Below are 26,731 nucleotides of genomic sequence, written 5' to 3' on the forward strand. Positions count from 1 at the left end.
ATCAGGCATAGTGTAAACATGATCTGCTGCATCCATAATGCTTTGTGTTAGCCAAGGCATTACATTTTCATGAATTAGAAATTATTGTGATTTATGCCAATTATCTTCACTTTGCAAATATGCTCTACCTTGTTAAATATCGCTCTTGTTTAATAAAGAGTCACCTAATACTGTTATGGACCATGGACTGATCTTTTAGACTGACTGTCATTATAAAGGATGGATTTCTCCTAAGAACTTGTGATACAGCTAAGTGCTGCCTCGTCAATTGCTTGGAACTTTTGAGAACAAAGGGAGAATCCAGCAGTGAAGCAGAGAGCAGCAGTTTGAGAGGACAGCTGGAGAGCATACGCCTCAATGAGGATTCATAATATTATGAGCTCCCATTTTAGTAAAATGGAATTATCACTGATAGTACAGACAGGAGGACTGAATGGTCACAGTTAACATTTCACACAAGCACCATCACAACGCCAGCCACAGCCCAGTGACAATTCGATACATCGGAAGAGCTGAGGGAAGGCTTGTCACAGTCTGTTTCAAATTCGATACATTTGCAAAGACATTGTGATTTTGCAAGGGTGAACCATTCTGACGCTGAAGAGAAAACAGCTTTTTGAAGCAGCTCGTGGCCAGCCATTTTGTGGAATTCAGAGCAAAGCATGCTCTATGAATGACTGGGCTTTTGCAGTGGATTAACCTGTGCGGAAGGGTCTTTTGGGAAGCAAAGTACTTCATTTTGATTCTGACTAACAGTGAAGGTCACTTGGAGAGACCAGTGCCAGGGTCTTGGAAGCTTTGTGGAGGCCACCCAGTTTGAGTCTTTCCTACAAAAGGACCAGGAGTGTTATGACCAGAGATCATGTGGATGGACATTTCTTCAAAGGCAACGCAAGGAGAATTGATGAATCTGTGGCAGCCACAACTCCAGTCTTCCCATCAGTTCAACATTAATTCTGGGCATCAAATTTCAAAAGCCTACATTTCAACACTGAATGTAGAAGACTGAACTTGGAAGTAACTTTCTAGGTTTTGGCCTGGGCTGTAAAGGTTTGGGTATATCACACACACATACACATACACACTAGTACACCTGTGTATAGTTGGGGATAGATTTAGTGTTAAGGATAGCGTAAGAGTAAGAAATAAAATTAGTGTTTTAAAATTAAACACTGTCTATTGCTGCTTGTTACACGCAGTTCGTAACAGTAAGTTTACTGCAACCCGACATCAGTAATTTCTCTCTCCAATGTTCAATATGATGTCCTTTATTATCAGTTAAAGAACTAAACTTGAACATTGAATGTAGAGATTGAATTCTGTGAACTGTGTTTTTTGGATTGGCTTACTTGACTGACTGACCTGGGGTTTTTGGGGATTTTTCCTTTCTGAATATTGGGCACAGACAGTTATGGTCAGGGTTTTATCACATGCACACTGTTTATAAATATATGATAGTTGTATATTTGCTATAGGTACTCATAGTGGGGTTAATTGTGTTAAGACATTATATTGTTAATAGTCATTAACAAATACAAGTACACAATCCTTTATCCAGACATCTAAAATCGGGAAAGCTCAAAAATCCAGCAAGTGGGGAGAGAGACGGGAGCGCGAGTCAGGCGGGTGAGGGGGAGAGACCGACAGCGCGAGTCGGGTGGGCGAGGGGGAGAGACCGGCAACGCGAGTCGGGTGGGCGAGGGGGAGAGACCGGCAACGCGAGTCGGGTGGGCGAGGGGGAGAGACCGGCAACGCGAGTCGGGTGGGCGAGGGGGAGAGACCGGCAACGCGAGTCGGGTGGGCGAGGGGGAGAGACCGGCAACGCGAGTCGGGTGGGCGAGGGGGAGAGACCGGCAACGCGAGTCGGGTGGGCGAGGGGGAGAGACCGGCAACGCGAGTCGGGTGGGCGAGGGGGAGAGACCGGCAACGCGAGTCGGGTGGGCGAGGGGGAGAGACCGGCAACGCGAGTCGGGTGGGCGAGGGGGAGAGACCGGCAACGCGAGTCGGGTGGGCGAGGGGGAGAGACCGGCAACGCGAGTCGGGTGGGCGAGGGGGAGAGACCGGCAACGCGAGTCGGGTGGGCGAGGGGGAGAGACCGGCAACGCGAGTCGGGTGGGCGAGGGGGAGAGACCGGCAACGCGAGTCGGGTGGGCGAGGGGGAGAGACCAGCAATGCGAGTCGGGCGGGTGAGAGACCGGGAGTGTGAGTTGGCCAGGCGGGGGGGGGGGGGGGGGTGGAGATTGACAGCGCAAGTCGAGTGGGCTAGGAAGGGGGAAGATGGCAGCGCCACTGGAAGGGGGTGGGGTAGTTACAGCAGCACAATTCGGGCGGGCTTAAATCTGGCTTTCTGAAATCTGGAAAAATCCAAAATTCAGAACATTGTCCCCCAAAGGTTCCGGATAAAGGATTGTGTACCTGTATAGAGTTAAAATTCAACCTTTTTGAATTGCATCTTCTGTTGTTTGCTGGTTTGAGATGTAACAATACTCAGGCATTATTTAAATACTTTAAGTAACTATTTTCACTTACTTTGAACAGTGTAAGTCAATTTGCTCCACAAAGCCTGTTATTTCAATCTGAACGATTCCCTCACTGTCCTTGGTGTTGAAGATAATTTTGTTTTTCCTCCCTTTAACACCATGACTGTTGTTTTTAATTCTGATACTGAAAGGACCTGTGACAGAGAGATTTAACCAATGAATATAAATGGCTACATCATCAACCAGCTGTGGTCAGTGCCCAGCAGTACAAGTTACAACAGCCTTCAGAGACCCTGGTTTGGTGAGGAAGAAGATTTCAGGATGGGGGAGCAGCAGACTTTTAGAGAATCACAAAGCTGGCTTTTTGCTCAACAGTGTGATATCACTGCAAATGAGGTGACTCCATTGATAATTTTATAGTTAAAAAATTATTAGAGAGGGTGAGGCATGGCAGGACAGCTCAATGCAGCAGAATGCACATCCTGAACTGTGGAAGTTCATGGTTGCTTCCAGTATTCCATATGGACAAAGTCTCTCAATTTTCAGAAGTTTGAGTGGTGGCTGGAGACATTGTGCTGCATCCATGAGGCTAAGAACCTGACGAACAGAAAATTTAGTAAGTTAGTTGGACTGCAGCTTAAGCACAAGCAGGTAGAGATCTTGGGTACCCACCAAAGTAGTACAGGAATTCTCTCAGCCCACCTCATTCTAATAGGTTTTCTCCATAATGTATCCTCAGGACTGGAATCAGAGACAGGAGAGTGGTACCACAAGTGGTTCAAGACTATGAGAGAGGAGTGAGTGAGAGAACAAAAATGATAGGTGACGTTCAGGAGGACAGAAAGATATTTCTGCGTCCGTTGACATTCTCTGGTCTGCTGTTATTTCATTGGTTCCAGAGACAAGAGCATTACTGGGCAACTGCAAAGCATCATGAGAAAATAAACTGGGTGTAAAACTGGCTCGGCTCAAGAAGACAAAGGATAGTGGTCGAAGAGTCCTCTTCTGGCTAATGATCTGTGACTAGCCATGTTCCACAAAGATAGACATTTGTGCATATACACACAAACACACAAACACACACACATATATGTACATAATATACACACACACAAACACACGCATATACGTACATAATATACACACAAACACACACACACATATGTACATAATATACACACACACAAACACACACACACATTATATGTACATAATATACACACACACACACATACACACATTATATGTACATAATATACACACACAAACACACACATATACGTACATAATATACGTACATAATATACACACACACAAACACACACATATACGTACATAATATATGTACATAATATACACACACACAAACACACACATATATGTACATAATATACGTACATAATATACACACACACAAACACACATACGTACATAATATACACACACACAAACACACATACACATTATATGTACATAATATACACACACAAACACACATACACATTATATGTACATAATATACACACACACAAACACACACATATACGTACATAATATATGTACATAATATACACACACAAACACACACATATACGTACATAATATACACACAAACACACACACATACACATTATATGTACATAATATACACACACACAAACACACATATACGTACATAATATACGTACATAATATACACACACAAACACACACATATACGTACATAATATACACACACACACAAACACACACATATACATACATAATATACGTACATAATATACACACAAACACACACACATACACATTATATGTACATAATATACACACACACAAACACACACATATACGTACATAATATACGTACATAATATACACACACAAACACACACATATACGTACATAATATACGTACATAATATACACACACAAACACACACATATACGTACATAATATACGTACATAATATACGTACATAATATACGTACATAATATACACACACACAAACACACACATATATGTACATAATATACGTACATAATATACACACACAAACACACACATATGCACATTATATGTACATAATATACACACAAACACACACACATACACATTATATGTACATAATATACACACACAAACACACACATATACGTACATAATATACGTACATGATATACACACACACAAACACACACACATACACATTCTATGTACATAATATACACACACAAACACACACATATATGTACATAATATACGTACATAATATACACACACACACAAATTATACATACATAATATACACACAAACACAAATTATACATACATAATATACACACACACACATTATATGTACATAATACACACACATATTATACATACATAATATATACACACACATATTATACATACATAATATACACACACACAGACACACACACACAAATGTCAATGGTCAAGTTAGTAAGTTTGCAGATGATATGTAAATTAATATTGAGGATACTGAAGAAGATTGTCATAGAATACAGCAAGATCAGTTGAAAATTTGAGCAGAGGTATCTGGGAAGTCATATTGCAGCTGTACAAATCTTTGTTTAGGTCATATTTGGAGTACTGTGTGCAGTTCCAGATCCTACACCAAAGGAAGGATGTAGAGGCTTTGAGGTTTTGGAGAGGATGTAGATAAACTGTTGACTAATTTGGGGCATATTAGCCATGATGAGATTGGACAAACATGATTTTTTTTTCTGAAGTGTCAGAATCTGAGAGGTGATCTGATCGAAGCAAATAAAATCGTGAGAGGAATGCATAGAGTAGATAGTCTTTTTCCCAGGGTGGAAATGTCAAAAAATTTGAGAGGGCTTTGGTTTAAAGTGATAGAAATAACGTTTAAAGGAGACATGCAAGGCCAATTTTTTTTCCCCCTCACACAGAAAGGAAAAGTGGTAGAACCATATTTGATAGCAACTTTTAAGAGTCATTAAGACAGATATTCATTATAAACAGGCAGGGAATAGAGGTGTATGGATCATATGTGGGCAGATGGGATGTTTAGATTGGTATTGTGGTCAGCACAGATATGGTGAGCTGAATAACCTGTTCCCCTGCTGAATCGTTTCATGATTGCAAATTGCATTTCCTTGTCACAACCAGCAATGAGATCTTTAAAAAAATACTCACATCTTACAAACAATTTCAATGGTGTAAAAATGGTTGGATGTCTTATTAAACAGGTTACATTATCCAAACTGTGGCGAGATTGGATTGGCTTGTAGCTGCTGGTAACAATCCTGCTTGAATTTTGCTGCTTGGTCTTGTACTTTCCTCTCATTGGGATGTGTGAGGGAATCCATACAATATTGTCTGCGAGGCCACCCTGAGCAGCTCTGCATGCTGTCACAAGTTTATCTTTTGAACTACTCTGATGCTTTGTGCTAAAAAGAAGGACTAGAGAGGAGAACAAAGTACAGTCATTTTCAATGTCCTAGAACAATATTAAAAACTAAATGTTACTCAGCAATTAAGAATTTTACTGTCTCCAACAAGTCATTTTTTCCTCAGCAAGTTTCTTGCTTTTCTAATCATTTTTACAACCCAGTTTAATTAATTTTAAACAAGTAATTAATTAAATGCACTCATGGTCCATTTTCTTAACTGGTTGTCAAAATATTTTGATCTCTTAAGCTCAATCATAAGGGACCAGTAATTAAATTCCTGCTACATGGTTTATAAGCAACTAAAACCCAAAAGACTTTCATATATTAGCTTATGCATGCAAAAATTTAAATGCAGCCTAAATTTCTTTTTAAAAAAAACTGATGAGCTCTATAAATGGGGAAAAAATAGCTCACAGGAAGTTCATAACTCCACAAATCGATAAGAAACATTTTGTTATAGTTAACTTACTCAGATTTGTCAGTTTTACATGATTTTCAGCTGTACAGGAGTTTATAAAGACACACACATTTGATTTTACAGTTGTAAACGGGTGATTTCTAACTCTTGTCAACGGAACTTTGATGGATTTTGAACACACTGTATTTTTCAAAGAGGTCTTTGGTACGATTAGCCCAAGAAAATGCATTGTTTTGTTGATTTCCACCTGCCACTGTGATTGACTGATTGCTACTTTTTTCGTGTTCTTGCATGTGGACACCATTCCATTTTTCTGTTCATGTAGATTTGTATTCGTATGTTTTCCTGCAAAAATCACATTATAGATAACAGATACACCGAAAGGTAATACAAGCAATATATTTTATAAATCTAATAACTTGACTTGTATTCATTGAAAGTTCAGTCATGTTGCTCATGTTATCATTTAATTCTGCTTATCCTGTTCCACTGTTTACTAGTTACTCCTTCCTGATGTCCTTTGACTCCAACAACTAAAGTTATAAACCTTTGCTTTTAATTTTTCTAAAGATTCATCCCGTCTTCTTAATCATTTTTTAAAAAATTATCTGCCCTCCTAAGCATTCCATTCCTTTTGCATTCCACATGCTTTCTCCCTCTGCTAATAAATTGATGGCAAGAATCTTTAATAACTATGATTATGTTCTCTTGAACTTACTGATTAAATCTTTCTCCATGTCTATTCAGCACTTTAAAAAAATCAGACCTTCATTCATACAAATGAATTTTTCCTTCACTAGGTGAATGTCTAATGTTATTTTGTGTCAGGATGCTTCTTTGTATTTAGTATGTTATAAAAATTATAAAACACTATGATGGAAAACTATGTTTGATCTGTTTTTAAAAAAAAAATAGAAATCTAATTCAGCATAGATCTGGCACAAACTTTAAAATCCTGTGTTCACATTAGATTAGAAGTTTGAAAGAATTCAATTCTTGATTATAAATCTCAATTACTAAGTACAATCACGGAATTCTTCACATTAGACAATGGGGTTTGATCTTTCCGTCTGGTAATCGAAAAGAGAGGTTGGCCAAGTGCTGAGTGCAGAATTCCTTTGGGTGAATGACTATTATGCATGTCAGATAATGTCAGAAATCTCTTGGTGCCTGCCACATTGACCACCGCCAGTGGGCTGATATCGCCTCTAACCGTGCATCTTGGCGCCTCACAGTTTGGCGGGCAGCAACCTCCTTTGAAGAAGACCGCAGAGCCCACCTCACTGACAAAAGGCAAAGGAGGAAAAACCCAACACCCAACCCCAACCAACCAATTTTCCCCTGCAGCCGCTGCAACCATGTCTGCCTGTCCCGCATCGGACTTATCAGCCACAAACGAGCCTGCAGCTGACGTGGACTTTTACCCCCTCCATAAATCTTCGTCCGCGAAGCCAAGCCAAAGAAGAATACTATGTTCAGATTGGAATTGAAACACAAAAAATACAGTAGGCCACCAAAGAAGATGGCAATAATTCACCTTGCTCAGTAATTCAGAAGGAGCAGAAATGTTTGATTTCAACTTTTTGAATTTAAAATAAAATTGAACAGGTTTCTTCCTCTTTGCTGTTAAATAGCGCACCCTGCTGGAAATGTGCACGCAGACTTTGGGTTAGAACATGATGAGTCTTGGCTGCTTCTTCAACAGTTGAAATGAGCATCAGTTTTAAAAGTGCTGAAGGATATGCAGGCAGCAAGCAACATTCAGCAATAAACTTTAAAAGTCTTTGCATTGACATTGGACTCAAACAGATTCTTCTTCAATCTCTCCACCTCTCTCTCCAATATTTAAAAAAATCAAACTCTATTTCTTTGATAAAGCTTTTAGTCTACTTGTATTTTACTCAATTGCCAGCTCATTCTCTTTAGACCTAATACTACATCAGCAAACAATTTAATAAAATTATCAGATTATTAATGGAATTTTCAGCTCTTCAAGTGTCTTTTTTTACACCAACCCAGTTTCAGAGACAGTACAATTATAACATTCAAAAGAAATTTGGACAATATATGAATAGGAAGGGCTTAGAACAATATGGAACAAATGCCGACAAATGGGCCTAGCCTAGGATGCTAACTTGGCCACCACAAACAAGTTGGCCAAAGGGTCGGGTTCTCTGGCTCCGTGAACCACACAGGGCTGACAAATATATTTGCACTTCACCATCATCATGGGTCATAAATCAATATTTTGTAAAAACATGGTTTGACACCCATTTGCAAGTGATTCCATCTGAAGAGCAGCATCATTGATAAAAAACAGTAGTGCCTTTATTAATCCATCAAATTAAGGGAGAAAGTACAGTTGTTTACTGGAGCCACATTACAGATGCCAGAACCTGAAGCTAAAAACCATCCACTGGAGGAACTTAACAGGTCAACTAGCATCAGTCGGTGGAAAAAGAATGGTCAGTGTTTTAGGTCAAAGCACTTTATTGACACAGGGAGAAAAAAAATTTGTATAAAGAGGGCAGGTAGGGACAGGGGCCCAAAGAGGGATTGGTGAACCATAACACATGAAACATGACAGATAAAGACAAAGGGAAAGGGAGACATAAAAAATGAATCACCATCAATTTTTTTAATGTTATATATTTTGCTTAAACTTTGTATTCCATCCTTCATATATTAAGAATCTGAAATCTTTTGTGATTACATTTCTAGCTAACACTATCTGTGCCAATCTAACTCCACTACCAGCAATTTCTGAGAAAGACAGGAGAATGGAAAGAAGATAGGATTGAAGTAAATGGCCTAAACTTCACAAGGGTAGAAATGTACCTTTGCTTAATTTTCTGTTTTTATATGTGCTTGCCAGAAATTAGAATGCATGTAGCTTTTTAAATTTCAAAGATTGTTCAGTTACTTCAATTTCTTCAACTAAATATTGAAGATGTATTTGTAATCAATGAATTAGAAATGATTCAATAGTAGGTCCTCCCTCATTATTACAGTACTCTAATGAAGCCCTTAAGCATACAGGTACTCCTCAACTTATGTCCGATTTCCATTCTGACCGTCCGATCGTATCTCAAAATGGACGTATGCCGGAAATGCATTGTATCTGTGTTATCGTTTGTCAACACATGGTGGCCACCAAGGCCAGTTCTCTCAAGAGAGAACTGCCATGGGTGTTATTTTCCATAGATAGACCCCTGTAAAAGTATAATTTTTATATTATTTTAAAAAGATTCATGTGTGTATGGATGGACAGCCATAAATCAGAGAATACCTGTACTGTAATGATACATCTTCTGCATCCCAACTTCCCATGCCTGAAGATTCTGCATGTTGAATGGTTAACATGCCAGTCCTGCCTTTCTTTCAATCAGGTGTCTATTATAGCAATAGTAATCACATTCATATGTATTGATCAAAGGTCTCTGTAAAACTGGATTCCTAGTCAGACTCCTTGCTTTGAAGGCAAGTAAAACCAGACCAAAGTTAATTGACCAATCCTGTAAATTATACAAAGGAGAACAGATACTTGGAAGATTTTTTAAAAAAAAGCAAAAACTTCTGGTTTCTCAGAGCAAAAAAGTTTCCATCACTAAACAACAAGGTTTCAGAGGTGACTCAATAATCAAACTTCCTCTCGGCCTCATTATCACAGAATTATATGGTGGGAAAGGAAACTGTTTGATTTCCCGTATTTCTATCACTTTTTCATATCTGATTCATCACCACCTTATTTTCTGCAAAATCCTGTCATTTAGAAAAAACTGTTCAGGTTTTTATCTGTCTTCATTTAAAATATTATTTTCAAATTTGTGTTCAGTATCTTTTCTAGCATTTGCATTGGAATAACCTTTACAAACAAATGTTCATCAGGTTGCCTCCAGTTCTTGTGTCAATTTCTTATTCCATGGATGACTCTTCTACCAGTGGAAACAATCATCCTCATCAGAAGTATTCAAATATACTGATTAAATCTCGAAATAACAAACATGGTACAAAAGGTAAATGTTAGCAATTATCAAGGAAAACTGTTGAAGCTACTCTTAAGGGGAAGGGTTAAAGAACCAGAGATTGGGCTACACACAAAATATTCGTAATAAGAGATTGGGCAATGCAATTTTGGGATCTTTGCTGCAAATGGATGGTTGGCGCCAGAAGGAATGTCAGAGGGGGCCATTAGTGCATTAAAGAAGGGGGCGGGGGTAAACAGTGCGGATTCTGGTCATATCTGCTGATAAACGTTAACGTCCTCCGTCCCTCCAACGTAGCAGACAAAACCACTGGTTTTATTGTGTCAAGCATCACAAGCAAGATGCTAGTGACACAGCTGGGGGTAGGTGGAGAGTCACTGGCGTGCATCAAGCTGGATGTTTGACGCACACTAGTGATGCGGGCAGGGGTGGTTCTAATGGCAATCAATAGCTGTGACCATGTGACCTCACTTGTGGCGTAATGCCCACAGATGCCACCCCCACCTTGGCACCCAACCCTGTGCACATGAACTAACAGGAGCCCTAAATTCATAACTTCTGGATTATTTCCAGAGCTACCTGCCAGTGAGTATAGGAGCGGGAGGGTAGGTTGTATGAATGTTATTGATTTCGAGGGAGGGCTTTAGATTTTGGATTCACTAGGACTATTTCTGGGAAAGATGGGACTTAGACCATAGGATCACAAGATACAAGAGCAGAAATAGACCATTTGGCCCATCGAGCCTGCTCCACCATTCCAACATGTGTGGATCCATTTTTGCGCAGCCCCACTCCTCTGCCTTCTCCCCATAACCTTTTATAGTTGTGCGAACTGAGCTTAATTGCACCTGAAAAGGGTCAGAAATGCTTGTGGAGAGGTTCGCTACTGCTGTTGGGAAGGGCTATTTTTGCAAGGGAATGGGACATAAAATTGATCCTCAATTTGGGGATAGATGCAGTTAACGTACACGACAGCAGCGATAAAAGTTAGCCCAGAAGGGGTTATATTTAAAATAATATTTTAAATTATTAATCAACAATTATATAATGTCTAATCTAATTTAACTAACTGATCTAAACTTTACTAAATTTATATACTGCAGTTGTACTCGGGGCACACAGCGAGCGAAAGAACCACGCAGAGCTGAAAGTGAGTTGAACCAACTGATTTTGATAGAACTCTTTCATATGCTTAAATCCCTCAGAACCTGATGACACTTATGACTCTTGGGACCCTTATGACATCAGCTACCAGGCTGTGGGCTTGCCCTGCACCTGGAGCTACAGCAGTCAGATCTGCCGCGGACTTGCCTACGACTCCATGAGGCAGTTTGCCTGTTGCATGGGCGAGCTGCCACGTGACCTCCCCCCCCCCCTCCAAACCAGCGTTAAGAGGTGTAGAGTCCACGGCTAACACCTTTTTAGTCCATTTGGGGGGCTGACCTCGTCGGTGTGGGGGTGGCATAGTCACAAGGTGATTCAGGTCTAGTTGTGCCAGTCACCTTGTGGCTGCTCATGTCGAGGATGTACGTGGTTCAGTTCTGACACACCACCTTGTACAGGCTCTTGTTCGACCACTGGGCCAGTGTTGGCTGGTAGACACGTCACAGAGGAACTTCCTGCCTGTTGGGCAAATGGGGATGTCCTCAAGTTGTAGGCCTGAGATGGTAGGCCAGCATGTCTTTGTCCAGCTGCTGTGTCTCAGCAAGCACCACATAGTCCATCCTTGGGGAAAGGGAATACACCAAATGGATGGAGGTGCAAACAATGTGTCGGCCACGACGTCGTTTTTCCAAGAGATGTGTCTGACGGCAGTAGTATACTCTGAGATGTATGACTGGTGGCGTACCTGCCACGCTAACCATTGGATCCAACACTTTAGTGAATGTGAAGGTGAGGGGTTTGTGGTCCATGAAGACCACGAACTCCTGCCCCTCCAAGAAATACTGAAAGTGCTGGATCGTGAGGTAGATGGCTAGCAGCTTCCTGTCAAAGGTGCTGTCTTTCAACTCTGTGGGTCACACGTGCTGGCTGAAGAATGCGAGTAGTTTCCACTGACCCTCAATTGGTTGTTCCAACATGCCGCCGACTGCTGAGTTGGAAGCGTCAACCGAGAGGGCTGTGGGCATGTCCCCCCACAGGTGTACTAGGAGGTTGGCATTTGCAAGGGTGTCTTTGGCATGCTCGATAGCCGCCGCTGACTCTGTGTCCCAGGTGATTTCCTTGGCCTTGCCAGACATCAGGCCGAAAAAGGGTCACATGATTCAGGCCGCTGATGGTAAGAATCGGTGGTAAAAGTTGATCATTAACAACCCTCAACATGGTGGTTGTGTCTCTCTCACTGCTCACACTGCCACAGTTCTCCAATTCTTTCTGCTCCTTCTGTCCTGCAGGCCCTTGACTGTACTGTGCCTGGCAAACTGGCATGTGGCCTTAACTGTTGCAGGCAAGGGAACCACTCCATGTAAGTCGATGTGGTGCCCAAGGAAATCAATGGCCGACAGCTCAAACTGGCACTTTGCGGGATTCACTCAGGTGGCGGCAGAGTTGGTGTAGGTGTGTCAAATGCTCTTGGTGCAAGCCGCTGGTGATCAGGATTTCATCTATGTAGGTGAAGGTGAAATCCAAGCTGTGCCCCACCAAGCAGCTGGAATTTCTGTGCTGCATTCTCGAGTCTGAAAGGCATTCGCAGGAACATGAATAGGCCGAATGGGGTGATGAGAGCCATCTGGGGGACATTGCTGGGGTGGACAGGAATCTGGTGAAACATATAGACCAGGTTGACATTGAAGAAGATGGGGGCCCCATGAAAATTGGCTGTAAAATCTTGAATGTGTGGCACTTGGTAGTGGTTGGCCATTGAGCCCTCTGTAGTCACCACATGTTCTGAATTCTCCAGATGACTCGAGCACCTCGTGCAGCAGAGAGGCCCACCAGATGTCTGAGCACTGGATGATCCCCATCTCCTCCATTTTCCTGAACTTTTCCTTGGCGAGGTGGAGTTTGTCAAGCAGAAGCCCGCGTGCCCAGGCATGAAGTGGTGGTCCTTGAGTGGGAATGTGGTGCTACACTTCATGCGTAGGGGCATCTGTGGAGAATGTAATAATGGTTGGGAACTCCGCTAGTGCTCTGGCAAATTTATTGCCTGACAATTTGACCGGTAATTTGACTTCGCCGAGCAAGGAGGTCTGGAAGATCTTGGCATTCACTAGATACCGTCCCTTTGAGGTCCACTAGGAGGCAGTGCGCCCAGAAGAAATCCGCACACAATAAAGGCTGTGATACTGCTGCCAGTGTAAACAACCAGGTGAAACAGCTGGAACCAAACTGCAGTGGGATGGTTCGCATTTCATATGTGCGAATACTGTTGTTGTCGGCAGAGGTGAGCACCGGTCCTAACTTCCCAGCACAGTTGTCATGGCTCAAATGGGGCAAGACGTTAACCTTCGCCGGTGTCTATGAGGAACGTCCGAATGGAATGTTGGTCCCATAAGTAAAGTAGGCTATCATGGCTACCAGCCGCAGCATTTCCCGGAAAAGAACAGGGTGGGTTCCTGAACCCCAAATTTGGTCGCTAAAACACCAATGTTCTGAACTGGGGTCACTCCCTGCAGCAGGCTTTACTGGCTTTGTTGATGGTGTGGGGAAGGCCCATGCAGCAACTTGGTCAATGGAGGCCCTGCTTTGCGTGGGTCACTGAAATCGTCGTCAGCAATGAGGAGGCGGATATCTTCTGGCATTTGCTCAAGAAATACTTGTTCAAATAGTAAACATGGCTTATGGCTGTCTGCTAGTGCCATCATCTCGCTCATTAAGTCCCTGTCGCCTAGCCGTCCATGTGGAGCAACTTTGCTGAATGCTCACAGCAGGAGAGGCCAAAAATATGGATCAGGAGCACCTTGATTGTTTTATACCTGTCCACAAATGGTGGCTGGTGTAGGAAGTCAATAATGCGGCCTGCTGTTTCCTAGTCAAGTGAACCAACCACGTAGTAGTACTTTGTGACATCCAAGATGATTTGCCCAATCTGGAATTGGGCTTTGGCCTGTTCAAACCAAACCTGTGGCTGTGAGATTCAGAAAGTTGGTAGTTTCAGTGAAACTGCATTCTGCATGCTTGGATCAGTCATCATTGGGTCCTGATGCCATTTGGACCATTGGGGTCACCAATGTAGTTGCACTAGGTGTGGTGTGCTGAGGTACAAGCACAAAACTCAAAAGACTGTACAACAGGCTTTATTCCAGTAAAAGTTTGAACACCAGTTCAAGCCTTGGTTGCTCCCCGTCTGACTAGCTCAGAAGGGGCTGGCTCAGGTCTATATTCAGGTCGGCTGATTAACAGCCGGCCAGGTGGAGTCAGCCCCTTAGGTGGTCTTCCTGCAGGTACAGAGATCGCCCCTTGCAGTAGGCTGGTGGTCATATCACAACACTAGACATGCAGCAAGTGAAAGAACCACACAGAGTCGAAAGCAAGTTGAACCAATTGACTTTAATAACACTCTCGTGTACGCTTAAATCCCTCGGAACCACATGATGCTTGTGACTCCCAGGACCTTATGATATCAGCTGCCAGACTGTGGGCTTGCCCCACACCCAGAGCTCTCACAGTCAGATCTGCCGCAGACTTGCTTGTGATTTCGTGAGCCAGTTCACCTGTTGTGTTAGTGAGCCGTCACAATTCTATTATCTAACGTAAACTTTAACTGTGCATGAATATGTTGGTGTTTGTGGAATACCCCAAGTCACTACTGCTCAAGGTTCAATTTTTAAAAGGCAGTTCCAAGTTTAGAAATTCAAAGATGACACGTGACTTGAAATTGAGGTAACACGCAGGATTTAGATGGTTGAGACACACAGGTTTTAGATGAATAGTGAGACACGCAGGCTTTCAATGGTGAGACACGCAGGCCTTAAATGGTGAGACATGCAGGCCTTAAATGGTGAGACACTGAGGCCTTAAATGGTGAGACTCTGTGGTTTTACACCACCAGCCTACTGCAGGGGGCAACCTCTGTACCTGCAGGAGTGTAAGGGAATAGGACAACACCTGGCCGGCTGCCAATCAGTCGGCCTGAATGGATCAAGCCCCACCCAGTCGGGTGTCAATCACCCTCCGGGATACAAGCCTGCGCTGGCCTCCCGAGGTCTCATTCAGAGTTGCTGCAGCTACAGCCAGCCTGGCTCTGTGAAAAGCCTGTTGTACAGCCTTTACCTTGTGTGTGTCTAATTCTGTCTAACAGTGCACCACAGACACGCAGGCCTTAAATGGTGAGACACGCAGGCCTTAAATGGTGAGACACGCAGGCCTTAAATGGTTGAGGCACGCAGGCCTTAAATGGTTGAGGCACGCAGGCCTTAAATGGTTGAGGCACGCAGGCCTTAAATGGTTGAGGCACGCAGACATTAGATGAAGTTAGCAGTTCATGAAGTTGAGGTGCTTCAGAAAAATGTCCATTTTAGATGAGTGACTTATTCAGCAATTAAAACCCTTTTAGTGGGTCAGTAGAAGTAGAGTGGTCTCTCATTCCCCTGAAAGCAAAAGGAGGAAATTGGAGAATTCTGTCTATAACCACACAACGAGTCCACGTGAGTCTCTCAATCCCACAAAAGAGGTCGAACACTCTTGTGCTGCCTCTTTCAAAAGACTTCATGGGCCCTTTCAAATAAGATGATCATGTGGTCTCCACTTCAGGGCTTCTCCAAGACTTTCTGTAAATGTATCAAGTTGTAAATGTAACACGCTGTCTTCCAAAAATGCAGCCCTTTCACAAGTTACTTTCCAATACCTACAAGGTTTCTTCAATCAGTTCACTTAAAGGGACAGTCCCACTCAAATAAAAATGAACTGAAAAATTGGGGGGGTGGGGGGTGGGGAAGATGGGGAATGTCACAGCAGTCAAACAGTGAAGGGAAATTAGGTCCATCCAAAAGGTAGAGAAAACATGGATGTAATTGTTGGGCACTATCAGTAGCTCCAATAATAACACAGGTAAAGACTGAGGGGAACGATAGGCTTTATTGTACTAGAGACTGCAGGCCCGGGTCCAAGGCTAGGAATGAGAGGGAAGGAGAGGGGACTCGACCTTTATGGCCCGGGGTCACGTGGGCAGGACTAAGAGAGGAGCCAAGGTAGAAGGACACCTGGAGGACGGGGAAGCCAGTATATATAATCATATCATTACATTCACCCCACCTCTTTAAAAAAAAATGGAACCCACCAGAAAACAATCAACAAACCGGGGTGATAACAGCAACAAATTTTTACAACAACAATGTCTAATCATATAATACAAAGGGCAGGAGAAGCAGACGCCCCTGCCAACTAGAGGTTGAGCTGCACGGGTGGCTTCCTCTGTCTGCCGCACTGCCATGGAACCGGTGTGTCTGTACAGTGCTCCTCTGGAGAGGGGACCAACGGGGAGCATCCACTGCAGGGACTGTCTAAGAAGGGGTGCCAGCGGTGGACTCCTGGAGTGTTGGGGGGTTCCTCCACTGCTGCATGGGGGGTAATGCCTGGACATCCGGCTGCAAGGCAAGCAGCTTAGGCTCCAGGGTCGTGCTCTGATGCAGCACGATTGGGTCCGTGGCGTGGTCAGTAGCCTGCAAAGCGGTCTCAGGGTCTCCAGCCCTTGCCAGGTCTCGTATTGGCACAGTGTCCTCTTGGCCATCCGGGTACCTCACAAATGGATATCGAGGGCTTGCATGTATGAGGTGCACCGCTTCAACCAGTGGGTCCGTTTTATGGCCCCCATGCAGGGTGAAGGAAAAATATGCTACCGGCCTGCCTGCCTGGTTTAACGTGGCGGCCTGTGTGACATAGGAAGCATCGCTTTCCACCTGAAAGGAGACAGTTTCATCCACGGCATGCATCGTGGCCTTAGCGATGTCTCCTCAGATTTGGTCAAAAGCAGCCTGGTCCTCTTCCGATAATGGGAAGGTGGTTGTACGGATTAGGAGGTGGGCCTTATCGGCGTAGTTGGGCTCCCATTGTCCATAATATGAAAACAGCCTCAGGCACTGCTTGAGTGCCTTCAGGGTGTTTGGGACAGGGAGCTCCATGAGTGGTTGCATGGGGTCTGGGCCGGGGGAAATGACACCATGTGCCACGATGCATCCAAGAAGGGCCAGGCGCTCCATGTTGAACATGCATATGTCCTTGTTGTATGTCAAGTTGAGGGACTTGGCCGTACGCAAGAACTTTGCAAGATTAGCGTCGTGGTCCTGTTGGTCATGGCCGCAGATAGTGACATTGTCAAGGTAGGGGAACGTCGCCGTCAGCCCATGTTCCCCCACCATCCAGTCCATCACTCTCTGAAAGGCAGAAACACCGTTAGTAACCCCGAAAGGCACCCGCAGGAAGTGAAAAATTTTCCCGTTTGCCTCGAAGCCTATAAAGATTTGGTTGGCTGGAAGGGGGGGGGAGGAGTTGGTGGTAGGTCGACTGAAGGTCAATGGTCGAAGAAATTCTGTACTTAGCGACCTTATTGACTAAGTTGGCTATACGGGGTAGCGGGTATGCGTCCAACTGGGTGAAGTGGTTGATGGCCTGACTATAATCAATTACCATCCGGGGCATTCCCGCACCTCTGACCACGAGGATCTGCGACCTCCAGGGACTGGTGCTAGGGGCTATGATCCCCTCTGCCAGGAGTCATTGAACCTCAGCCCGGATGAACTGCATGACCTCCGAACTATAGTGCCTACTCTTGGTAGTGATCGGTTTGCAATCTGGGTTTAGGTTCGTGAACAATGACGGGGAGGGGGGAGGGCACCCGTAGCGCAGTGCCCGGGACTGGTGGCTGTGGTCGGTCAGCAGTGGTTGAGGGCCCCCGAATGCCATTGTCACGCTCCTGAATGGACTCTGAAAGTCGAAGCCCAGGAGGATCGGCGCGCAGAGGCGAGGGATAGTTGGGAATATGATATGGTTGCTATCACAGAAACACGATTGAAAGGGCAGGAGTGGAAACTCAACCGTCTGGTATATGCAGAATTTTCAGGTGCGACAGATGGGGATGCAAATGGGGAGAGAGCAGTGCAATATTGATTAAGGATTCTATTGCTTCAGTAAGTAGAGAGGATATCCCAGAAGACTTGTCAATTGAAGCCCCTTGGATTGTGTTTTGGACAAATCTTTGACGAGAGCATTACAGTCAGCAGGAGATCAGGAGCAGATGATAAAGTGCCTTAACAGGAGGCAAGAAAGAAAATTGCTGGGACCCTAACAATTTTTTTTTAACTTTGCTAGCCGCAGACGAGTTGCCAGATGATTGAAGGGCAGCCAGTGTTTTTACACAAGAAGGGGAAAATGGATAAACCTGTTAATAATTAACCAATGTCACTGGTAGGGAAGTTATTGGTGAAAATAATCTCAGGGATAAGAATAATCTACTCTTAGAAAAACAGTGATTAATCAAAGATCTAAGCAATTTGATTTTTTTTTCCCAAAGAGATTGCAAAATGTATTGAATCCTCATCACCCTTCTAAACCTCTTATCCTATATTAAACTCTTTAGTTTCAGACATCTCAGATGTGAGGAAAAGTTTCCCACTATCTACGTCCATCATAATTTTATGTACTGCCTATCAAGTCTCCCCTCAGCCTCCTCACATCCCTGGTAGAGAAATCCAGCCTTTCCAAGAATCTCTCTCAACTGAATTGTTCCCTCTGCATCCTTCTCCCTTCTATCACATCCTTCCTATAATGTGGCACCATAAACTTTACACGATACAAGCCATATGCTATAGTCAGATTGGAAATGCTTCTTACTTATAAATCACAGGAAGGAAGGTGGCAATCCAAATGCTGTCCCCAGTTTACCTTCAGATGTAGGAACCATGAGCAACAGCTGATGCCCATGGATCAGGCTTGTTAAAAAAAAAACTGCTTTATGTTCCAAACTGAGAGGCTTAAAACAAACAATAAAAATTCAACTTATGCATTCGGTACATTGATTGCCTTAGTCTTACTCGACAGATTTTAAAATGTTTCTCGATCTTGAGGTGAAAATATCAAAGGTATGCTTTTATTTCCTGTTTGTTGATGTGGTAATAACAACACGACTCGAGAGGAGAGGTTATAACAATAACTATTTACTACTATTTATAGGTAAATGGGAGCTCTGTACATGGTAGCTGTACTGCACCTGGACTCCATTGAACTCCAGCTCACCAATCCAGAGCTTGCTCATGTGCAGACCGCTACCACGAGTATGGTGGATGCAATGCGATTGCAGTGGGTGCCAAATGACTGGTCAACATCCCTTTTCTTAAGAAACCCCCAACGTAATACAGTTCTCAAGTTAACATTATATATGAACACAACCGACGTGGATTAGTCTTTGTACTTGGGGTTCGGTTTACAGATACGTCCTGAACGCGTCCTGTAATAGCCCTCTGTGGAGGTAGAAGCCTGTGGTACCTCAACCTGAAAATGTGCACATTATCTAAGGTGTGGCTACTGAGGCAGTAACACCAGCTTTAGGCTCAAGTTCTGGTACACAGTCTTGTCAGGATAATGTTGAACTGGGACCGGCTCCCTTACAGGAATGATGTGTCGTCAGTTACTTCTGAATACTTTCCCTTCCGATCAGACCAGGTATGATCTTGACTACTGGCAGTATTCTTATACCACACCAGTCCAGTCGTAGCCCTGGGGAGTTTGCATCCTGATGACTTGTCCCTCTGTCAAAGGCTCGAGGGTGCAGCTTGTCGTAGCGCTCCTTCTGCGACAGTCTTTTGCTGAACATCTGGGCCTTGATCTCTTGTGGATTTCTCATTTGGGGCTCCAGAAGCTTCCTTGCCACAGGTAAGGTCATGCATGTCTGTCTTGACATCAGTCTAGCGCCAGAGACCCAAGTGTGAAGATGTTCCTCAGATTAAGCAGATTGAGGAATATATCCATTTTCTCCCTGTAGGGATTCTCAATTACCTGTTTGTCGCACTTCTTACAGCTCTCTTAGCCAACCCATTAGACTGTGGGTATTTGGGGCTCCTGGTGACGTGAGTGAAGTCCCACTTTGCTGCAAAGTCCTTAAATTTTTGGCTCATAAACTGTCTGCATTATCTGATATCAGGGTATGTGGTGCTCCATGCACCAAGAAGTGCCTTTTCAACTTGGTGACTGTTGTGAAGTAGAAACTTGTATCAGTTCTTTTTCGTACCACCCAGAATACGAATCAACCAACACTAGGTATTGCTGACATTGCCACTCGAAAATGTCAGTTGCCACAGTTGACCAAGGTAAGTGTGGAACCAGATGAAACTGTAATGGTTGCTTCTGCTGGTGTGGCTTAGTGCTGTTGCACACCAAGCAAGCTTGCACCTCTTGGTCGATGTTCTCGGTCATTCCAGGCCAAAAAAGCAATGTCCCTCACCCTCCATTTTGTGGCCTCTGCACCCAGATGCCCTCTGTGCAGGATTTTGATGTATGTCTTCTGCAATGAATTGGGAATCACAGCTCTCTGGCCTTTCATTATGATCCCTTCCTCGATGAGCAGCTTGTCACAGAACGGGAAGTCGGGGCGCACTACTGGTGGCAGACTGCACTACTTGCTTGGCTAACCACCCTTTTGTAACCATCCTCAGACATGTGTCTCCTTAGCTCCTCCAGGCAAGGCAAGGATATGTGAGTTACTGTTGCTACGTCAAAATTGTCCTCCTCCTCAATCTGTTAGACAGTGGTGTCTCTGGGGGCATGAGACAGCGTGTCAGCTTGGTGCATCTTTTTCCTCCTTGTATACCAGAGTGATATTGTATTTCTGAAGCCTGAGCATCATCCTCTGTAACCTCGCTGGTGTTGCGTGTATGGGCTTCCTCAATATTGTGACCAGGGGTTGGTGATCAGTCACTAGCTTACTATAGGTATAATCATTAAACTTGGAACAAGCAAAAACCACCACCTACAATTATTTTTTATATCTGTATCAGTGAATGACTTTGAACCAGAGGCCATTGGCTTTCCATCTACCAAGCATGCCACACTGAGCCCATACTGCGAGGCATCACAGGTCAGCATTTCTGGCTTTTCAACATCATAATACGACAAAACTAGTGGGCATGACATACACTTCTTTAAAGTGTCGAAAGCATTCTGTTGCTGTTCTTTCCAAGCCCACTCCACATCCTTGTGCGTAAGCTGTCTCAATGGAGCCGTGAGTTCACTTGAGTTCAGGACAAACTTGCCCAGGTAGTTAACCATACTAAGAAACCTCTGTAGGTCTGCAAAGTACCCCAGCACCAGCATCTTGCTGATTGCCTTCATTTTCAAGGGTCTACTTTCAAGCCTTCGCTGGTAAAAACATGGTCAACGTAGCTGACCTGGTTCAGCCAGAACCTGCACTTGAGGGGGATTGAGCCTCTGGTTCACCTTTCTAGCATGGTTGAGCACTTTCTTTAAATTGGCATTGTGCTCCTCTACATTCTTGCCACCCATGAGTATGTCATCAACTATGATGGCACAGGGATACCCAGCAAAAATCTATTCCATGGATCTCTGGAACACTTCATTGACTGAATTAATTCCAAATGACATCTGCAGAAATCTGTACCGATGAAACCAGTGCTTCATATGGTCAATATGATGATTTGTGGTCGAGCATTATCTGCCAAAAGGAGTTCTTTGCATCTAGGAGTGGGAATACGGTTGCGTCAGCCACTTGTGCAGCAACTCCTTCCACGATACGCATTGGATGATGTGGCCTCTTCAGGGCTGTGTTGAGATCCCGTGGGTTAAAGTATATCTGCATTTCTTGCCTGTCCTTCTTGTTGGCGGCTACCATGGAGGACACCTGTTCACTTGGCTCTGAAACTGGAGTATTTACACCCAAATCCTGCATTCTGTACAGCTTGGCCTTGACTTTGTCCTTCATGGCCACAGGTATATGATGCGTTGGATGAACCACAGGTTTTACTTCTGGGTTGAGCCTCCTGGAATATGTTACTGGCAGCCTCCCAACCTCGTCTGAGAAGAGATCACTATTCTGAGAAAAATTTCTGCGACAAATCGTCTTCAGAGGGGCATACTTGGTGAATGTCTCTACTAAATGAGATGAGTCCCACATCCATACATGCAATTAGGACAACCAGAGGCAGAAGATCCTCATGGACAGTGAAGAACATCTGTAAATGTAACTGTCCTGGTAGGTAGCACCACAGCTCACCATGCCAATGGTTTTGATCTTGCTGCCCCCATATGCCACTAGACTTGTTGACTTGACACATGGCTTGATCTGTTCCCCATTTCTTGGTCGACTGAATGTCTTCTCCAACATGATGTTGCACTTGGCTCCTGTGCTGACCTTCATTTTCACTGTCTTGCCATTGACCTTTATGGTTACGAAAGTTTCATTGCTTCCCCTAATCCATGTCTCTCTTGAGTCCACTGCCATCCGCAATGTAAGCCCATCGATGAAATATGTTTCTTACATGTTGCTTTCATCCTGTTCAGGCTTTAGTTGGTCAATCGTCCTTCTTGGTCTGGGCCTAGTATTGATCTGCAGTCTGGATCTACAGCATCTTTTGAAATGGTTCCACTTTCTCGCTGCACGGTCACCTCTGCAGTGTTGCACTTTGTAATGGATGATGATGTGGTTTGGTCTTACTGGCTCTTTCTCCTGGACTCTAGCCATTGTTTCTTTGCAGCTCCCACCTGGACTGGATCAACGCACATGGTAGGCTGCTGTGGAGAAGCTAACTTTTTGCTATTCTCTTCAGTCATTTCATGACTCAGACAGGTAGAGTTATCCTTCTCTAGCATTAAGTCACTATCGCACAGAAGCACCTTTCTCATGCCACAGACCAGCCTGTCTCTGATTAATTCCTTGCAGAGCTTTCCAAAGTTGCAGGTCTTTACTCTTACCTTTAAACCTCTGACATATGAATTGATGGATTCACCAGGCTTTTGATTTCTTGTACTAAACTTGTGCCTTTCCATCGTGATAATTGTCTGTGGATGCAAATTTCTCTAAATTTCTTTTTCAAGCATTCAGGGTCCTCTCTTGATTCTGCCGAACTGAGAATCAGCTCCCCTTCACGCATTTCACTTGTGTAAATGAATGATCTCTCCCTCTCTATGGCTTTTAGACCCTCTGAATTTAATAAAATGTACGGTCTGGTGCGAGCAGGCTTGTCACCATGCGCCACTGTGATAAATATATCATACTCTTTTTTGAAAATACACCAGTTCTCAACAACATTAGCTTCGAAGCTGAGTGAGTTGGGTCATCTGAATCCATCCGCCATGGCGACTGCTGCAACATGGTGCTAGTTCCTCACTTGAAAGTCGACCGGGAAGCCTCAAGCTCAGGACACCCGCCATCCCACTTCCGACACCATATTTGTCAATATGGTGGTATCAACATGACTCAAGAGGAAAGGTTATAACAATAACTATTTACTACCATCTACAGGTAAGTGGGAGCTCTGTACATGCTGTCCATTCCGCGCCTGGACTCCATTGAACTCCAGCCCATCGGTCCAGAGCTCGCGCATGCACAGACCGCTACTGCGAGCCCTTGCCTATCTGATCACTTCAAACACCTTCCAATAATTTACCTATGAACCACCGCCCTATGATTTCCCAGATATTTTTAGAGCTGATGTTGAGTTCGCTATCTATCAAATTTCTTCCTTGATTGACAATTGAGTGCAAAATTTGCAATCCTCCATTCCTTTGCCATTACACTTGACTCTATGATCCCTTCCTCTATAATTCATATTGGTCGCTCGAGTAACATAAAAGGGAAAGACCACATCACATTTAGAATCATGAATATTTCTTGTGGAAGCAGGAACAGTGTATTAACAAGCTATGCTATGACAAAGAATAGCATTTCGACATTAGACGGCTGCAGTAAAAAATGGAAAATAATGGAAGAATTCAGCAGATGTTGAAAGATAAAAATGACAGAGACAAGAGCAGAGAACAGTCATCAGAAGTGGGGAAAGCAAGTGAAAAACAAGCTTTGAGAAAGTGAGCATTTCAAAGTGGTAATCTGGTTTTAGACACTCTGGTCTGGTCCCCAGTATCATTTCTCAGCATCGACTGCCTTTTATTTATACCTTCCCTCTTTCTTCTCATCAATGTTCAATCTAGTGCACCACTGTTATCTATCATTCAGAAAACAGAAATTACCTTTCCAGTCCCATCCAGGAGAAGGTTAGAGGTTGGGGGGTGGGGGGGGGGGGGAATGTTTGGTGAGAACAGGACAACAGAGGGAGGAGCAAAAGCAAATACACAGTAAATAATTACTGTGTTAAAACACTGATGCAGTGTGCACAAAGCTAAAACAGAAGTTCTTTTTTTTAAATATTTTATTTATATTTTCACACAAGCTTGTACAGTCATATACAGTGTCATGCCAAAAATGGCAGTTCACATTCAAATATACATACATTTTTTCTCTCCATGACTATACAAGCCCGCGTTTCAATCAACCCCCCCCTCCCCCCACATACAAAACAAGATGACTCACTCAAACTTCAATCAACAAGACGAACAGCAGGAAAATGAATAACAAGGGACAGGGATTGTCACAGCTCAGTGGGCGGCCTCTGGGCCCATATTCATTCTTGACTTTCATTGATCAGGATCAGTGTGAGGGAGAGGAAGCCACGGCTGGGAATGGGGAAACCAATCACCTCCATGTGCCTATGTATGGCTGCCAGATCTTACAAAAGATACTGTCTTTGTTTCTCAAGTTATGTTATTTTCTCCAGGGGAACAGAGCTCTGCATTTTCTTGTTCCATCGTTTGATACTAAGACTAGATGGGACTTCCAAGGCACTGCAATGCACTTCCTGGCCACTGCCAATGCGATTAACACAAATTGGATTTGAAATTTGGACAGCTTCATCATAAACCTATTTCCATATTATTTCCCAGCAGGAACAACTCTGGGTCCTATGGGAATTGCTTGCCTATAATTTTCTCCAGGACTTGGCCTAGATCTACCCAAAAGAGCCTCAACTTGGTACATGACCAGGTTGCGTGCACAAACGTCCCGATTGCAACACCGCATCTGAAGCATTGGTCCGAGAGATCTGGTTTGGATCTGTTGATTTTCTGCGGTGTTATATACAACTGATGCAAACGGTTATATTGGACCAGTCTGTGCCTTGCATTAACAACTGTGTCATGCTTTCTCAGCACAAGTCGAACCAGCATTTCTTATCAATTGCAATGCCCAAGTCCAACTCCCATCTTTCTCTCAACCTATGAAGGCCCAGTTTGAGTCCCTCTGACTGGAACAATGAGCGGTAAATTTCTTACCGCTCCCCCTTTGAATCAAGGCCTCTACATTACTGCATCAAGGTAGGGCCACACTTGGACCTTCTATGTCGCATAAAAAAAAGACCTTATTAGAAGATAGCAGTGCTCCTGAGACCAGATACCCTGGCATCCAAAACTGCTCTCAATGATGGATGGTGGAATACAAGAACTTTCCTGAGGATGTCAGAGAGGTTGTGACTGCATCAGCAGTTAGCACCCTAACCATTTTAAAAATAAGCCTATTTCAATAATGATAAAAACGGTGGATTTTTTTTTGAAAAATCAAAGGATCAGATAGACCACATCTGTCCACTTAAGGATACAACTAGGTTTGCCCATTCACTAAATATCTCTTAAAGCGAGATACCTCCAGGGCAAAGGGCCAAGATGTGTGAAATTTACATTGCAGCAGAATTTGTTCAGACCTGAATGTGGGCTGATTTAGACAAGAGTTAAATTGTCATCACTGCAGCCAGAAATGTTTTGCGTAACTATTTCAATAATATAAGTGATAGAAACAATTTTGAAACTTACCACTTGTGCAGAGAAAATGACAGACCAGAAGACAGAAAACAAGCTCCATTTTCAGTGAAATCAAGGGCACAACTGAGAATTATCTTTGTTCTAATTAGAAAGGAAATAAAATAGGTCAATAGAAAGAAATGCAAATGATCAACCAAAATTGCATAATTCCACTGTTGTCAGCAACTTTTAAAAAGCACTTCAAAACCTTGCACATTTCACAGTTCTTCTCAGAGATTAGCAGTTTATAAAATGATGTAATGAAATATTTACCTATCTCTTTCTTACAAACCTCATCAGACTTATTTGTATAGCCACAATTTTGGTTTCCATTTTTAAACTTTTAAAGAGAATGACGTACACGTTCTCTGGATTGTGAGGTAACTGCTCCACAAGTTGCATCAATGTGCCTCTTTGGTTGACAACAGATGCTTCAGGTTGATGATCATCTCAGTATCTCTCCTTCCTTGGAGAGGGTCCTGAGATGAAGTTTTATGTAGTAAAGATGATCAACTGATCAGTGAGACCCTCTCCAAGTATTGATTGCTTTGCACTACTGGTAGTTGAGGCTAAGGTTCGGCTAGAAGTTTGTAATTTTTTTCACAGTTACAGACAG

The 26,731-nt window shown here is 43.5% G+C and overlaps 1 protein-coding gene across 5 annotated transcripts in view; it reads right to left on the reverse strand.

Annotated features, from left to right (window-relative positions):
- LOC138739118 (uncharacterized) overlaps positions 1-26,211 on the reverse strand; it is a 54,192-nt gene extending 27,981 nt beyond the window's left edge. The window contains exons 1-4 of one of the 5 annotated variants that reach the window (XM_069890611.1): positions 26,128-26,211; positions 6,392-6,685; positions 5,666-5,932; positions 2,530-2,674 (exon numbers count right to left, since the gene is read on the reverse strand). In XM_069890611.1, coding sequence (XP_069746712.1) covers positions 2,530-2,674; positions 5,666-5,932; positions 6,392-6,685; positions 26,128-26,176 — 755 coding nt within the window. In that variant the 5' untranslated portion in view covers positions 26,177-26,211. Of the gene's footprint in view, positions 1-2,529; positions 2,675-5,665; positions 5,933-6,391; positions 6,686-7,877; positions 7,983-9,629; positions 9,856-10,205; positions 10,286-11,396; positions 11,483-26,127 lie in introns of those variants that run through there. The other 4 variants (XM_069890612.1, XM_069890614.1, XM_069890610.1 and 1 more) reach the window with 4 other exon arrangements.
- Positions 26,212-26,731: the final 520 nt, after the last annotated feature.

Source organism: Narcine bancroftii, chromosome 7 (assembly GCF_036971445.1).
Source record: "Narcine bancroftii isolate sNarBan1 chromosome 7, sNarBan1.hap1, whole genome shotgun sequence".
Taxonomy (NCBI): Eukaryota; Metazoa; Chordata; class Chondrichthyes; order Torpediniformes; family Narcinidae; genus Narcine; species Narcine bancroftii.